Source organism: Lissotriton vulgaris, chromosome 8, assembly GCF_964263255.1.
Source record: "Lissotriton vulgaris chromosome 8, aLisVul1.2, whole genome shotgun sequence".
NCBI classification, from domain to species: Eukaryota; Metazoa; Chordata; class Amphibia; order Caudata; family Salamandridae; genus Lissotriton; species Lissotriton vulgaris.
The window spans coordinates 82,158,215-82,176,342 of NC_141696.1; the positions used below are offsets into that span (position 1 = coordinate 82,158,215).

An 18,128-nucleotide genomic window follows, 5' to 3' on the forward strand; every position below is an offset into this window, starting at 1 on the left:
AGTACAGGACATGATCTACAGTTTCCTTAACCTCTGAGCAAAACGGGCAGCTTAGGTGAGGTTCAGCCTCAACGAGGGTGCACCTCTGCTTCACTTAATATAAAGTGTCTTAGCACCTGGAGGCTTAATTACGTCTCTATACCTTTAACCTGCCCCCCCCGCCCTCCCCCCCCATATACTGGTGCAAACTACCATCTACATATCTCCAATACTGCTCCGTCAGTGTAGACTTGGAAATGCCACTGGATTTTTCTAGGTGAGCTCACGTCGCCGCACCCATCTCGTGTGAATTCTTAATATACCTCACCCATGGAATTCTAGTGGCCCCGGGATGTTTCATAATCTCTTCCAAGCAAAGTGGATAGAATAGTAGATCTACTGAGGACCAGATCCTCCTCCAGTACCTCAAAAGGTCCAAGTTTTACTTTATGGGTAAGTGAGCAAATGCCAAGATCTAGACGAAGTGGCACCAATGGAGTACTAGGGGGAAGGTTGGCGAGGAGCGGGAGGAAACATTTTCCGTCCCAACTCTCTATTCTGAGGTCTTGTGAAATCTTCACAGCTTCTCACCCAGTGTGAGCCACGTGACACTTTGACTAGGGATGGCCCAGGCATCACACAACTGTCATTAATGTTATCAGTACTAAGCTGAGGGATAAATGTTAATAAGTTAGATCAGGTATCCACAACTGTGCAAACACAGACTCAACGTGTCACTCCGCTTAATTGCGTGACAATCTCAGCTGCTTGCGGTGACTAGATGGAAAGGATAAAAATTAGTGCCTCTAACCCGTGAAGTGTGGCACTTGGCAGGGTTCCAGTGTCTACTTTATAACACTGGTGACAAGCTACAACAAACAGCATCCAAGCTGTGCAGGGGACATCTGTTCACCGTAGCCCCCATGCGAGGAATTGGATCTTCGATTAGCTACCTCAGGTATCCTGCAGTTTAATTCACAGATTGTGCCCAAATGCTCATTTCTCTATGATCTCCTGTAGAGTAATGCTGAGCTGCCATGCATACACTGTAAATGCTTTATGTCCTAGGCTCGTATGGTCCTTGTTGTATGAAATTACCACGTCAATATAGTAGGAGCCAAGGGGGAAAGAAGGAGGAGGCCGCCCCCTACTCAGAACACAATACACGAAATGAGGCCTCACCCTCTAGACACTTATTCCTATTAATCGTGAAGAGAACCAGGGTTTTCAATGGCTTTCAAAATACCCTTATGTGTGTGCAGTCCAACTACTCGTTTAAGTCACAGTGTCACTTTTCATAAGGAAATGAAAGTGTCAACTACCATCCACGCTCCCCACCTTCCATCCAGTGAAAAAATGTGGGAGACGAGAGAGAGTACCTCACGGTAGAATTGCCAACAGGGTTACTGGCTAAGAATTACCAGTATACCCACTTATCATAGGTAACTCCCTCTCTTTTGGTGAAAGAGAAAATGAGAGAAAAAGAAAGGAAAAGACAAGCAAAACGAATCAGTGCTTGTTCTCCTTCTCGAAAACCACAAACAGTGATGGTCACTAGAGTAATAGTAAGACAAGACAAACATCACTTACTATTGTGTATATACATAAACCAACAGAACCCCAGTGAGAAATAATAAGTGTAATTCTCACCATTAAAATTGCAGGGCTTGCTGGCCACTCAAACTTTATTCTGGGCTGCAAGCTCTCCAAATTAAAAATGGTTCATGTTAAACCATGTCTAATACTTCATTGCAGTTGCCAACATGTTTCGTTGCTGTATTTTTGCGCAACTCCGCCCCGCTGGTAAGCGGGAGGGTAACAGAGACCCATCTGCCTCCGGAAAGGCCGCTCTGGGCCGCTGGCGGCATATGAATAGCCTAGATCGAGTACAAATCGGCCACCACGCTGTCCTAAAAAAGTGGCCCGCAGCTGCAACTCCGATACCGACCCATGGTCCATCGCCCGAGTGCCCGCCCATCAATGCGACCCCTTGTGCCTCGTGCTGCCTTCAATCTGATACAGGTGGGAGCCTCTCGGGACACGGCTCTCCTGCTAACTAGAGTGACCCGGTGGGCACAGTGTCACCGCTCTGCCTTTACCTACTTTCCAGTCAAGAGCAACAGTGATTTCGCGCTTTCCTGAATCTGTCACGTCATACTTCCATTATTTTTTCTCTCACTCACTTTACCAGGGCAAGCCTAGAAAACAAAGCCTTTTTTTGTAGTTTTATACAGCGCGAACTCGACCCCAAGGTATTGGAGCGCTTCACATGCGCACCAGATACGTTACACAAGGACACATTCATTTCTTGGTAAGCCTTCTTGTTGATTGCTGGTGATCGATTGCCCTATTTTTAGAGTGCAAGTTCATAAACATTCTTTTTTAAATGTGTCTGGATCAGCTATGCCTCTTAATGCCCCAGAATTCCAGTGATCGCTGTGAAGTTCCAGTCGCCTCACCCGTATTGCCTCTGCCAGCACTTACACAGAAAGAGGAATTCGTATACTAGATCTTTTCCAGTTACAATAACTGCACTTTACTGCCACCTTGTGGCAACTGGTTGCAATGGTCACTTTTCTTCTGTGATAGGTGTATCACTTGTTAATCTTTCAATGTGTTAGTGACTGTATTTGTAGCATTTTATTCTCTTCTGCACTTTCCTCTTGAAAACTGATGTGGTGTGTACATTATTCTTCCTTTTTATCCTCACCATGGTAGCTGCAAGAACGGCGCAGCCACCTCCCTTCCTAAATGATTGCAGAGAAACTATGCTAGCGTGGAAGGGATCGATACACTTATTTGAGCCTTATTTAATCATCATAGGAAGGGAAAAGTTCTCTCCTTTGTGCAAACAAGTTGTTCTGCTTCACAATCCGAGTATGCAAGGACTGAGACCTTTTGACAATTTACCCGACCCTATTCCTCAAGAAGTAGGGGAGGAGCAAGGCGAGGTTTTACAGATTGCTTAAAAAAACTAGAAGGGCCATTTGATGAGAAAACTAATATAGTCCTCGAAAGTCACAAATGATGTGGTCGAATTCAAGGAAAAATTGAAAGCATACCAAGTTATGTTGCCCGAGGTCCTCCTAACATTGAATTGGTAGATTTCTACAACTCACTAATCTGTGACCAAATAGTAAGATATACTAAATCCTTCAATTCAAGAGGAGTTGCTGGCTAAAAACTTTAATCTTAAAGAAGCTACTGATCTGGCTAAAAAAATTAAACATACTGCTTCCTGTGTCAAAGAGCCAATGTCCAATGATCAGCCAGTTTGTGTTGTTAAAGAGTGGAAGAAATACAAAGACTCCAACAAAGTCTAAGAGTCTAGTTTGAGTAAACAGAAGTCAATAAATGATTGTCCTAAAATGAAGAGCTTTCGGTGTGGTAATTCTGGACATTTAGCGAATGGTAATTCTGTGGACCGGCTCCTCAAGTGGATATCCGCCTTCCTCACGGACAGAACTCAACGAGTTAGACCCCCCACCTACACCTCAGAACACAAGATACTTATCTGCGGAGTCCCTTAAGTATCGTCACAGAGCCCAACACACTTCAAAGTCTACATGATACCCCTCACAGACATGGGAGAACCCACAGGATCAAAATAGTATCCTATGCCGATGACACCCAGCTCATCCTCTCACTTTAAAACTCAACCAGCACCACCAAAGCAAACTTCACCAACTGCATGAACAAAATTGCTGCTTGGATGAAAAACAACTGCCTCCAACTCAAAACAGACAAAACAACTCATAATCTTCGGCAACAACCACTCGCCCAATCTCGTGGGATGCCCTTTGGTGGCCCTCCGAACTTGGCCCCCCACACACCATGCCAAGAACCTTGGGATCATTCTGGACAGCAACCTCTCCGTGAACAGACCGATCAACACTGTTGCCTCATAATGCTTCCGCAGCCCGTGAATGCTATGCAAGATTTCAAGTGGATCTCACTAAAAAGTCACCCAAGCTGTTATCACAAGTAGACTTGACAACGGAAAAGTCCCCTACATCGGAATCCCAGCCCATGTCTGACGCCAACTCCAAAACACCTGGAACACTACCACCAGACTCATCCTGAACATCCCACAAAAAAATATATCTTCCCACACTTCGGGGGCATGCCTTGAGGACGCAGACGGCTGAGCTCCTCACTGCACGTGATTCCCACAGCCACATCTAGTCACCATTTTCCCCCGCTCCAACGGGGAAAGTTCTGCTGAGCAGCCAGGACCTTGGTGGAGCACTCCGACGCTGCTGGGGAGAACATTTAGTATTGGAGCCTGCTGCCTTGACAAAATGGCGGGCTGGTTTTGTTGGCGGTGGCTACACTGGATTTTGTCCGCAGCTGCAGTAGTACGCTTTGTGGGGTTGTTGCCCTTACCTGCCTGCATCAATTCGGACTCTACGAGTGTGCAGGGCCCTTGCGACATTGCCCAAAGCTTTCTTGCAGTGCTGCCGTGTGGTGCTGGTCAGGTGCTCCCAGACTTCGCCGTAGTTGAGATGGCGGCCCTGCGCTGACTGTGACAGCCATGGGCATCCAACATTGTACTGTTGGTGCCCCCCCCCCCCCCAACCCTTCTTGGATATGGTGGAGAGTTGTGCTGGGGATGCCTGGGCCCTGCAAGGGATAACTTGCTGCCCTAACTTTGCTGCACTTTAACTAGCCTGGAGGCCTGGCCATCTTCCTCATCTTTCTGGGTGTCTCTAGCTGTGGGGGCGCTGTGGGGGCATAACAGGGGTGTGGACGCCCGTGTTGGTGCATTGTGTCCTCCTGCTTGACTCACTTTTGGCCCGGGGGGAGGCACTACTTTCGTGGCTCCTTGCTCGCAGCAACATGAAAGGAGGCTCTTGATGAACACCTGATCGCTCTCTACTTAAGCAATTGCGAGTGTGTTTATGATGCTGTTGCCTCTTTCATCAGTGGGGGATTGCACAGTGAACTGTATAGGCCTCCTGGATTCATGGCGGGGGGGGGGAACTTGGAGCGGTCCTGGGGAGGTGGACTTCTTGCTGAGCTTCCGCATCTTGGTTGTTTGGTTGGATGACCGCCATTATAGACTTTGATCCCCACTCGGAGCTGTTTACTGCCCTCTTTGAGGCCATTTGACGCCCCCCTGGTGAGCTACATCACTGGATGGGCAGCCTGTAGTGGTCGTGTCATCCACTGGGGTACATTAGGCTCGGCCTGCAGGTGATCGGTGGTGTGTGGTTGTCCTGACTTCCAGCACTCCCTGGACCCTCATTGGAGAGACCATGGGATACACACACCGGTCTAGGGACGATGCAACCGCGAGTGCCTCCCAAAAGAGGATCAAGCAGGGCGCTGGCAGTGGGGACATGGCGTACATGGATGATAAGTTTGAGAAACTTATGGGTGCAATTGATGCATCCAGGGAACGTTTGGAGGGTAAAATCAACTCTCTCTCTGTAGAGCTGGGCCTTATTCAGGAGGATTTGCGGAAGATCTCAGAGAGGGTAGCTACCCTAGAGGGCATGGAGAAGATTCGGACACCAGCTATTAAATCTGCTGACCATCGCATTATGGCTCTTGAAGCCCAGACCCAGACGCCTGGCAGTTCGCTTGGATGACCAAGAAGGGCAGGTCGTCGCAACAATGTCCGCATTGTGGGCTTGCCTAAAAGTGTTGAAGAGGTCTCTCTCTGTTGGCTTGTCTGGAAGCTTGGTTCCAGGAAGTGGTGGCCCCAGAGGGCCTCTCCAGATTTTATACCTTGGAGCGTGCACACTGGGTGCTGGCGCAGATACATCACCTTGGAGCCTCACCCGGTGGTGGCCCACCTACTACACTTCCGTGATAGGGACCATCTCCTGCAACAGGCCCACGTGCATGGCCCCTTTGCAATAGAGAACGCCAAGGTGTCTCTGTACCCTGACTTCACCCTCCAGGTTGAGACGCAGAGGGGGTCATTCCTTCAGATGAAGAAAAAACTACACAACCTGGGTCTGCTCTACCCCTTGCTTTTCCCTGCTTGACTGAGTCCAGACTACAGATAAAGTTGTTTCTTCACTGACCCTTCGGCCGCATGGGACTGGATTGAACATTTTGACAAGAGTGCGGTGTGACCTGAGATGCCAGAATTGCTGTGACCTTGGTGCCCCAGGCGGCATCGTTTTTTTTGTTTGCTTATTTTTTGGGAGTTTTATATAGCGGAAACTCGGCCCGAAGGTATCAGAATGCTTTACAAAAGCACCAGTTGTGTTACAGACAGACACATTAATTTTTTTTTTTGGGCACTGGTAGATTATGTGATTTACCCAGAATCACAGGATGTTGAGCATCCCTGTTGAGACTTGAACCCATTTCCCCAGCTTCGAGGTCAATGGCTCTAGCCGTTAGGCCACATTCTTGCTACAGGGAGGTGTCTCGCCATAATAAAATACAGGTGGCACTGGAGCAGTTGAGGGCGGTTGAGACAACTGCCTCTCTTAGGGCTGGTGAAGGCTCTTCTCAGGGCCAGTCCTCGGAATGCCGTACCTCTGCTTTGGGCTTGGTTACCCCTGGTCTAAAAAATACTCTACTGGGGTCACCCCCGGGGTCTGTAGATGATCTGGCCTGATGCACCTACCCGGGCATCTTGTGGATCTGCCCTGGAAATGTTTTCAGGAATTGGATGGCTTGCTACTGTTCCTATACTGGGGCATGTTGCGTTGTCGCGTAGTACTTTCGAAACGGAGCCTGTCAGTGGCAGAGGGAGGCCTGGTGGCATGAGATGTGGAGTTGTAATATTTGGCAGTGGCTAGCTGGCTGGCAGTCCTTTCTGTGGGAGGGTGTGGGTGCCTGTGAGGGGGGGCGCTCCATCTAAGGATTTGTTAACTGGTATCCTATTGAAGCTGCCGCCCGCCTCCAGGCTGCGGACCTTGAATGTATTGATTAGGACAGCACGTTATGGCTAGTCCCAAGCCCTGCGGCGGACCCGTGCTCCGATCCCATATACCTGTGACCTCTCCCTTCTAATGGCTTGGTGCTGGGGGCCTGGAGGGAGGGCATCAGGGGCTGAGGAAGGTAGTTGGGACTACATGGGTGGCTGTCGGCCGGGATTACTGCTTTGGGGATCTCTTCACAGGAGGTGAATTGTGAACTTTTTTGGATCTCCAGGAGTCTTAGGACCTCCCAGTGGGTTATTTTTTACTTCATGGTGCCTTGACTCGTGAAATACGCAAGTGATGGGCTTCTAGAGTTGCAGAGCCTCCGGAACATGAGTGTTTACGCCATCTTTACTTATTATAGGACAGAAGAAAGCGGTCAAGTTACTATATAGGGCATTGCTAGAGGGGGCGCGGACAGCTCTCACAGCAATCTGTTTGCGATCAGAGGAGGACGTGGGGGTGCCTAAAAACTATGTCATGAATAAAGGTCCTGGAATCTGGCCCTAGAGTGTCCAGAAACGCCTGCTCCAAACGTATACAATTCTTCTATTTACACCGGGCCTATTTGACTTCCCGGAGCATACAAGCGATGTTCCCGTCCACAACCGTGTTCTCGGTATGCTGTGGAGGATGCTGGTTTCTTCCACATGGCTTGGTCCTGCCCGCTTTTGCTGTCTTACTGGATGGCGGTCTTCCAGGTGCTTCGGGGGGCCACAGACAGAGACTTCACACTAAGTTCCCAATTGATGAGGGTGCCCCAGAGTACTTGGTAACTGATGGAGGGGTTCAGTTCACTTTGAAACCATGAAAGATTCCGTATTTGAATGGAAAATCAATCATCTTAAAACTGCACTGCATTGCCTACGCGCAAACAGCATGGTAGAAAGAATAAACAGGATGAATTTGTACATAGGGCCCGTATGAATGGGTTGTCTTGTAAAAATGCTTTGGAGCAAATGTTATGTGCCTACCGTACCACGCCTAACTTAGTTACTGCGTTCTCACCGGTGAAATAAAGGATCTTCCATCACAACATTAGTCCTTCCTGGTTGCTTTCCCATGGACAAAAATAGGATTTTAAACAAAGTGGGAGAATATTAATGAAAGTACCAACGTTTTTATGAATAGATGCATGGAGTGGAAGGACATAAATGGAAGGTAGGAGACATAGTAATGTTCTAGAGGTCAGATATAGACAAAGATAGGTAGGACTGTTTCCACTTGTCCCCTAGGAATAACAAAGGTCTTTAGAAATGTTGAGCTTGAAAATGGTCTGCAGTGAAGCACAGACCGTATTAGCAAGGTCAAAGCTCCACTCTCTCACGTTAGTAGTCTTAAAAGGTCTTCCTTTAAGTTCAGTCAGCTAATATCACCTCAAGGCTTCAGAGATTCATTAGCGCACCACAATGGCACAAAGCAAATGTTGAGTACAGCTTATTATTATATCTGGTTTTACGTGGTTGTAAGGTCATGATGTATTATATCTTTGCACTCTTTTTCCATGGAACATGGACCTTGTAAATAATATTGATAGCTTTTGTCAATTCCTTTGGTTGTATGAGAAAGAGACATGTAATTGTGCAATTTTAACCTGCCTGTTTTTCGACCTTTCCTTTACCCCTGCCGCCTTCCTTCTTTTTCCCCATCCTTTGCTTTGGCCCTCTTGACCAGAGTAGAATGCTAGAGAATGTGGACAGTTTGTGATGAGAGATCTTTTCTATGGGGCACTGCTGAGCAGCGTGCTATTGAAGTACTTCAACAGTGAAATAAACAAGACTGTTTTACTTCACTTAAGATTCCACTTTCTAATTTACAACAAAGGTAAACCTGAAAAGGTTTTCTGTGAAAAGGTAGAGCAAAATCTTTATGTAGTTTTCATTCATTCGGTCATTTCATCTATTTATTTTCAGCAAAATTATAAAATCTGTAGAAATACAGAATACAAAACATAAAACAATCACATGCAACCTGTGTTTGGGGTTTCTCTTCATGAACAAAGACACTGCATCAGCAGCACAAGTCCTGGATACTCCGGGAACTGCCTGAGGCTGGGATACTGTAAGCTGGGAGCAGAGAAACCTGCAATTTTCCAAATTTTAAATGTCTAATGTTATAGAAGAAAAAAATTATTTGTATGTGTTTGTAGTAAGCAATTATGAGTATCTTCATCATATTAATAGAGTTTGACATACTGCTGATAGCCCAACATGATGGTAAAAAAATGTCATAGTATTTAGAAATATACAATATAAACTTAAAATAAAAATACATAGAAGCAATATGGTTACAAGTTAGAACTGAAAAGCGGCTGAAATCCGTAAGTTATGGTAAACCCCATGATCCAGAACTTGCAAAAAAGCCAAGCAACCCATAATGCAGGCTCCTGACATCAATCAATCAATCAGGGACTTTTAAGCGTGAGGGTCTCAAGGCGCTTCACCCTTGAAGATGCATTCACAAGTGCTATAAATAATCTTATAAATGAGACCACATGTCGCAATACCCTTAACACTATGAAATGTAAAACTAGGACTGCAGAATTATTTTGCAGTTTGGTTCTGTATTGTCATTTAATTATGTTGTGCTTTTTGGTGTTGTTACTGACTGGATACTGTGAGGTCATTCGTAGTACATTTGTTGCGCGAGTTTTGGACACTGTTCAAACTGGAACAAAGAAACACACATTGAGAATTCACGCAGAAGTAAGAAAGAATGGCCAAAGGAATCTGTGATATTCTCACTACTCTAGAGCTGAAACTTCACATGTGCCACATACATATCTGGAGACACTATGGTCCACGGCCTTGACTGCAATGTCCATGACCCGCTGATGGTAAAGGTAAGCACCGCTGTGGATAGCAGCCGCTTGTCTCACTCTCTAAAAGGAAGTTTGGAGAAATTCATTCCTGTATTTCAGAAAGCGTTTAAACATTCCCACGGAAAGAACAAGTGCTAGAAAGTAAATTCCAGTGTAGGATCCCAGGCGTGGTGAGAATCCGAGATTGTAATACAACTATTACAATTATGACAAGCAGAACGTGCCATGCACAAGGAGAACTTCTCCCTCAAGCAACAGCTGGACCCTCACCCACCACAAGCCTGGGGAACATCACATCTCACCTGGACTGCTTACCTAGTGAAATCAGAGTCTCGGAGGTTTCCCTCATCACGTTCCTGTAGAGTTCCTTCTGCCACTCTTCGAATTCCATCCACTCCTCCTTTGGGAAAGAGGCCGCGATGTCATCAAAGGTGTCTGCGGCCTGAAACAGAAACCAGCCTGCATGCTTTAATGTCAAAATATCAACATTATGAAAGATACAAATCTAAAAGCAGAGGATTGGGGTGACAAAAAAAGGAAAGGCCACACAAAAGAGGGGAGGTTTACACTGCAAAAAGATACTGAATATATCTGGACATTCCTAGGTTCAGTCAGCATGGAGTGTCACATTTTGAAAACGCGTATAGGGATGAATTGCCTGCCAGCCCACTTGTTTAGTGTGAGACCGCGGAGTGTTGTTTCCTAACCTTAGATATCAGTTTCAAAACTTGGAAAAAACAGAAGGTTGCTTATTATGGACAAAGGTGTCTAAACTGAGCGTTAATGACCGTTTCACCTGGGGTTAGAGGCCAATGGGAGAGGCAGGCTCCAACAGCTAATTCAAAAGGTCTAGCTTTGCCAAATAATAAAGCAAGACTCTGCATCACACAGGTGACCACTGTTCTGGGCGAGCCTATCAAGTCCTCCAGACACAAATAGTATCTCATCCAAGATTTCTGACTGCCTCCAGGATATTAACTCCCGGTACTAGCAGATTCATTTCCTCAGTGCATGCACCTATTCTTAGGACTTATTTGCTGCTTTCCCTTAAAGAAGACTCACACTTGCTGTGATTCCAGAACTTCATAAAGTCCAACCTTTTCTCAATCTATTTCCACCAACTCACATAGCCCCCAATAGCACTGTGTTGGCACGTCAGTTCTGGATTCCTCCTGAACTCTCTACATCAGGAGTCTCCCAGAAGAAGGTCTGGAGCAACTGGCAGCTCGCCAACTCCCTGTGAGTAGCTTCTGGAGGTGAAGTCCAGCAAAGAAGGTCATACAGAGGGTCTGGCGCATGGGAGGAGGTATGACTGCTCATCTCCATACCCACTCAGCTGTAGCTAGTCGGACCAATGGCAGGGCCACACACAGGCACAAGCACCCACTGTGCAGCCCAGGAAATGTGCAACCCGCAACATGATCAACTGTCTCTGCTCTCAATCTAGCAAAGAGGTTCTGCTGCCGGCCCCACTATAGCTGTCCCCACCGTGTGAATGACCACTCGGCCAGCAATCAACAGGCGCCAAAGCAGCCGCTGGAGTGTGGTGCTGAAGAGGGAGGTCATTAACAATAATCCTAAATGGGGTGGTCAAAGTTGTAATTTTACTGGATGTGGTCTCTAGTGTAACAGTGATTATATCCATGAGTCACTCATGAAAAATATCACTGTTCATAACTAGCTCCCGCCATAAGAAACGTTAGAGACCGCTACTCTACATCAACCTATCCCTACACTTTATTCCTCAATGACCCATGCCACCCTTGGCCGTTCTGCACTCTGAAGCTGTGTCTTTAATATTTGTTATTCAACCTTACAGATAACAATACAATAAATCATATACGCTAGGTTATTCTAAAGCAGAGGCTTGATATGAAGATAGCATGTTACAAATGCTAAAATACAAATAAGAAGTATCTCCCAAATAGATATCTACTGTGCTACTGTCCACGGATGTGCCCCTTGCTATGAATCAATAACTTACACCCCGGTACTAGTGGTCAACTATATTCCCAAATCATTTCAAAAATACAAGAAACCTGCGTTGAGTGCGACTCAAAGAAAAAAAAGAATGATATATCATGGTTAGATTTCAATGGTAAGAACACAGAGTATTTACATAAAATGTTCCTGGGAGGCAGGATGATCAGCTTTTCAATTCCTTTACTCGACACCATGAGGCATGTTCAAACTTGCCTCTTATACCGAGCAGTTGTTTCTTATCCAGAGGAAGAGCATTTCAAAAGAAGATATAAATAAATAAATAAATAACAGCATGCAGGTAGAAGATGTTGTTAAAAAATGACCTCTCAGCTACTATTTGTTATTTATTTTGTAGAGTTATATGTTGTTGCTTTAAGAAAATAGGTTAATCTGCTATTAGCTGTAGGAGAGTAGGGTCTGCTTTCCTATGGTCACCCCACTTTTTGCTTCACTGGTTTTCGACTTTATGTGGCTGAGGGCCTGCTAATCAGACCCACAGCCCAGCTGCTCTCTCTCTAAATTCACTACAATGTACTTTAGGTGCATTACCAATTGGATACTGGATCACCTTATGAGTCCCTGTACAGAGTACTATAGGTACCCAGGGCATAGGTTTCATCCAAGGCCTACCAGGGGCTGCAGCATGTATTATGCCACCCCGGGCTGGCCATTCACATTGACACAACTGGCTGATCACTCAGCTGGGGCAAGGTCGTGTAATCACCCCTTGCTTAGATATAGTATACCTATATTTAACCTTACATCTAGACACATATACACCTATAAAAGTCACTCCTATGGCAGGCCTTAACAATCCTGAAGGCAGAGTGCTTGGTTTTATGTGAGATGGTGCTCTAGCATGAGCTGAGCCTGTCTGCATCTTTCGGAACCATGTCCTTATAGCTGTTCTAGGATATTGCCATACCATATACTCTTTTTTTTTTTTATAACTTTATTTTTGTTGCAGGAAGTACACAAATATCAGCAGCCCTAAAGGACAATAACACCGTTCAACCCCCGAGGTTATTCCCAAATTAAATCAAGTCACACGGCCCTTCAGCCCACATCCCGGAGGCCGGGCGGCGCAGTTGTGATCAATGGCGGTTACCTTTTGCATACTCCTCAATTCGGGCTCATCATGTCATGGCGGATCCCCGCATTTTATATTTTATCCCCCCCCCCAACCCAACTGTGTTCCGTAGAACCAAGAAAAACATTCCCCAACTTGTAGCTTGCCACTTCGTATCTTTCCAAACACCTTAGTGTGTAGTCAGGGATCACAATATCCCGGGTCCCGCCCACCTACCCCCCTCTTCCCAACAGTATTTCCCAGCACAGTACAGTGCACATCCCTTCGGCAGCTCCTCTTCGCTTCTTAACTCCTGTGATCATGTCCTTACGGGGCCATGTTAGGTCACAACCCAGCCTTCTATTTACACTGTCCAGGTTATTGCCCTTCTTGTCCCACTTCAAGCCCGTGGTATTGTCTCCATTTGCCCCACACCTTTCTGAACTTCTTGGGGCAACCCCTTGCCTTATATGTCACCCTTTCCGCTACCATGTAGAGATCCAGGCCCCTCCTCCATTCCTCGATCTCCGGTGTTTCTGCGGCCCCCCAGTACTTAGCTATATCCCTCTTAGCCACCACTTGTGCCAGTACTAGGAATATAAGTTGCATGCGTGGCAGGTCCACCTCGTTTGTCATGCCCAGCAGAGCTAACTTTGGGTCTCGTACCAACTCTACACCTAAGACTTCTCCCAGTTCCGTGAAAATGTGTCATACCATATACTCTTAAGTGCATTATGAACCTCCTGGTTAAATGCTAACTATGGTTTGGCTTTATCAAAACATATCGAGTAAGGTGTCATACGATTTGGGATACTACCCTCTCGCCAGTCCTGGCGACGGGGGTAGCATTCCACCCTTCTAGAGGGAGAAGACATGTTGTTCCTACTATTCCCGGTTAAAGTTAACCAGAGCCTCAGCATCACAAAATGGATGCTGCTGCCACAGACACAAGTCTGACCTCCTGCTGCTGGGAGTCCTTCCAGCGAGGGAGGCTTGGACAATAGGTTTCCTGCCTTGGGAGGGGCTAGCACTACCCCAGACAGGACTTTGTGTATTGGGACAGGGAGGGCTGAAAGGATTGAGACACTGCCTGGGGCACATAAGGTGTCCCATGCATAGGCCAGTTCAAACCGGTGCAGGGGCACTCCAGCACCAGCTCTGGCGCAAAACTGGACAAAGGGAAAGGGTGTAACCATCCCCTTCCCTGGTCCCACCCATAGGAGGGACCTAGCAGGTAATCCAGCCCCTAAGATTAGTATATAGGTAGGAGCTGAGTCTAGAGACTTTAGATTATCCTGACAAACTCTGAAACGAAACTCTGGAACTTCATCACTCTACTTTGGAAGAAGACTACTGAAGAATCTCCCTTGTCGGAAGACTCCCAAACCTGTAACTTTCCCATTTTTACGCACGCATTGACTTCTATGTGTGCACACGTGTGCCTTTAGACACTGCACACGCATCCCATGGGCCTCTTGCTTCCTAACATTTGTTAGTCCAGTGTAGCCCCAGCGATTCCTAAGGCCCTAGGCCTTACCATTGTTCGTGACGTGGTCCTTATACCATTTTTTTAGTATATGGTTTAGCGGGCCACCCGGCCCTTTCCATATTTGTGCAACTTTTGTATGTTATATTAGGTTACTTGTTATGCGCTTGTGCTTCTGTGCTCATAAAGAGTTCAGTGGATTTCTTTGGAAATAAATACATATATATTTTTTATATATATCATGTGTGGTGTCCTTTCATTTGGTATTAAAGGGATTGCATTTGGTAAAACAGCTGGCTTCACATGCCCTCTTGAGTTTAGCCTAAGACTGCTTTGTCCATGCTACCTCTAGGATAGCTGGTCTATAAGGTTGACTTTACAACCATCACCATAAGGGTTGTTTGGACTGGTGCAAGGTGCTCACTAGAATAGTGAACATCATATACCAGGCCAAATTCTCACATTAGCCAAATCGTTGAAAAAGTAAAATTGATTAATTGTATTATAGCACATAAAAGATATCTATTTGTCTGAAGTTGTATTATGTCTGGTTTGGAACAGCGAGTGTGTTTTGGAGTGCATAACATATTTTGAAGATAGTTTAATGCATTTTGAATTTTTACTTCAGAAACCAATGCGAGTTGGTCGGGTCTCAAATTAGGGTCTTTCTTTACAGGAAATTGGTCCACCAGGCCAACTTCCTGGCTTTTGATACCAGACGCTCATATGTAGATCAATTGACAGACATTGTGGAATGACACAATATCTATGTGGGTTTATGCTGTCATGCTGCATTCACTTGAAACATACACAGTACCTTTTCAGTGTGATTCTTCTGGTGCTTGATGAGCTCAGACCTCCAGCGGAAGCCTTTGCCACATTCAATGCACTGAAAAGGCCGCTCCCCAGTGTGGATCTTCTGATGCGTGGTGAGGTGCTGTCGCTGGATGAAACTCTTGCCACACTGGACGCACTGGTACGGGCGCTCTCCGGTGTGGATCCGCTCGTGAATAATGAGGGAGGTGTTGCGCCGGAAGCACTTGCCGCATGCATTGCAGACATATGCTCTCACCCCACCCAAGTGTGTCCGCAAGTGCCTGGCGAGATCAGCCCCCCGCAGAAAGTTCTTGCCACATTCACTACAACTAAAAGGGCGTTCTCCAGAAGGCTTCTTTGGGTTCAGCTTAAAAGTTTTCTTGCCGGTGGAGGATTTCACAGAATCAGTGCAAGTGTCTGTGGAGTCTCCTTCCTGTTCTCCAATGTGGTTTTCTACTTTACAGACTGCATTGTACAAATTGGCTGGATTAGGCAGAGCACCAGCAGGCAATCCTAACCGCTGTCCTGCATCCGGCCCACTCTTGCAGTGGTCAGGAACCACAGAAGGCATGAACAGATTGTCTTTGTGCTCTCCCAAAAAAGTGTCCTGTGGCTCTTTCTTTGTAGGAAACCCCTCCAGATGCTGCCCTTCCATTTCTTTTTCCATTGAGCCTTCACCTGATAAAATAAAAAGAAAGAGCAAATTTAAACTTCTTGAAACAAACTTTTTCCGAAGGTGTTTCACGACTTTTGAAAGCTTTACAAATATACATTTTCTTTTCCACAATCTGCTCATTTTCCCCAGGGCTTTGAAAATATTTTGCTTTTCTTGCCTATAAGGGGGGCACAATTTTAAAGGGGGTTTCCAAAGTAAAATTCATCATAAATCTGACAGTAATGTAGATTGAATATGCTAAGACTTAGGACACCCAGAAATCAACTAAAAATTCACAGTGCAAATTAAGTATGTCTCTCAGCATTCTTATAAAACTATCATTTAGACAACTAGGTTTTTTGAGAGTGGTTACCAATGCCTTACTATTGGGCCCATAAATCATTCATGAATATCCGTTGGTCTACAAATTCTTATATTCCTGTCGTGAAGATGAGGTTACCAGAATCTCCATGGCAGAGTCCCGCTATTCTAAATCCAGCACAATAAAGTACTCAGTTGGAAGATACTGCGAAAGGAACTACTGTAGGATATTGCACCGAAAGCCCTTGGTGCACCTGTTGACATTGCAGCATTTACTGCTAAACTTTACAGCGCCACCAATCTTCAATCCGAGCTGCATCTATGCCGAATTAAAAAGAGCACATATGTCTATTAAACTTCAGGATTACAACGCTGGGGTTTTCACTGTGCACCATATTTGCAATAACTTCTTTCACATAATTATTCCCCACCTAAGACCTGCATGATTCTGCAGGACACAGGTGCCATGAGCACTATTTTTGAAAACATGCAACATATTCTACAAGCACAGGAAAACAATTCGACCCGACTAACATGGCAACTCATACAGCATTTGTCCATGCCTGTGTCTGCATGCGTTAGCACCTTACTACTAGGCGTGTTTGTTCAGACAATTCTTATTTTATTCTGCAATTCCACTTGGTTCTCTCTTCAACGTTCACCGTTTCACTTGTGCTCTTGCTGAGCTGAGAGATGAACAGTAATTTAATTCCACTAAAGAGAACAGAATTAACAAGTATCCAGGACGGCCCACTTCTATGCCTGCACCACCCCTGCTGTCCTTTGCACTTCCCTGGCTGTCCAACCACTGCCTCCTAAGTAACAAACCAGAGCAGTTCCTACTGCTAGACCACTACGCTGCCTGTTCCTCGGTCAGGTCACATGTTCCCTACTTAATTTTACATTTCGAACACTGTGTGGGAACCTAGCCCAAAAAAGTGTCTTTCGATAGCTTTTAATCACTAAGACGTAGACCGCATAAGTACATAGAACAAGCATTGGCATAGTTAATAGGTCTCGGCAATCGGAGAGCTATAGACGTTGGCAACGTTCATGCATTTGTGTGTATTAATAAAACCAGCCCCAGAGCCGTACACAAATGCATTAACACTGACAACACCTATAGCGCTATGATTATCGAGATCTACTGGCTTTGCCAATGCTTACTGTTTTATTGACGCTGTTTTGAAACCTAGTGCTAGGACAGTAGCACTTGTACAGGTTTGGAGGAATGTTTCCTCCTTTATATGTGCAACGGACAAGGAGCCTAGTTCGTTGAAATGTGTTTGTTATGAGCTGCCGGTTCGCTCTTCTCCCTATAGCTGCAGTCACTCAAAGCAGGAATAGGTGGATGAGACTACAACAAAACAAGAGGCTTTTTTGCTAAATAAATCCCCCTAAACCTTAACAATATTGTCCTCCATCTGTCCTAGACATCTCAGTCACAGAAGAAATTATTAAAGTAGTCCAACCAGTTCTCTACCAGGCCTAGACATATCAGTCCAATAAAGGGAGACAGTAAGACCAAACCCGCCCCAGTAGAAATTGATCTCTTTTTCTCTCCCTCACTCCCTCCACATAGGCATATTTTCTTTGCTCCCAGATTTACAAGACCCTGAACAGTTATCAACGCAACAGCTGCAGTCAGTATCGTAAATACATTGGAAAATACTGCAAGTTGTTGGGGACCCCAAGACAAGATAACAGCAGCTCTCGAACAACACCAAAATCATTCCCACCTCGGCTCAAACCAAAAACATGTCCTGTCGCCCATGGGGTGGTCTGCTACCCGCCTGAGAATTCCATTCGCACTCCGAACTACCTCGACTAATGAAACTCCCTATAAATAAACTACTTAGGCTGTCATTTAGGAGAAGATATTTTTTTTTATCGGCAGACAGAACAACAGGAGCCAGGCAGCGGCATGGGATAAGCTAAGAACCGGGCCCATCTTACTGTCAATTGGGACAAAGGGGTAATGGACCATTCCATATTGTGGGCAGCAGGATTCACATAAACAGAAAACTTTAAAGATGAGCGAGTGTGTTAAGTGCTCAAATGAACCAAACAAAGTAGTCCCAAAACAATGTCCTGCAATGGCCGCTGTGCAT

The 18,128-nt window shown here is 45.7% G+C and overlaps 1 protein-coding gene across 1 annotated transcript in view; it reads right to left on the minus strand.

The window, feature by feature from the left end:
* LOC147693453 (uncharacterized) overlaps positions 1–18,128 on the minus strand; it is a 177,743-nt gene that overhangs the window by 107,833 nt on the left and 51,782 nt on the right. The window contains exons 2-3 of the mRNA XM_086933734.1: positions 15,043–15,719; positions 10,003–10,129 (exon numbers count right to left, since the gene is read on the minus strand). Of these exons, the coding sequence (XP_086789860.1) occupies positions 10,003–10,129; positions 15,043–15,708 (793 nt within the window). The 5' untranslated portion in view covers positions 15,709–15,719. The remainder of the gene's footprint in view (positions 1–10,002; positions 10,130–15,042; positions 15,720–18,128) is intronic.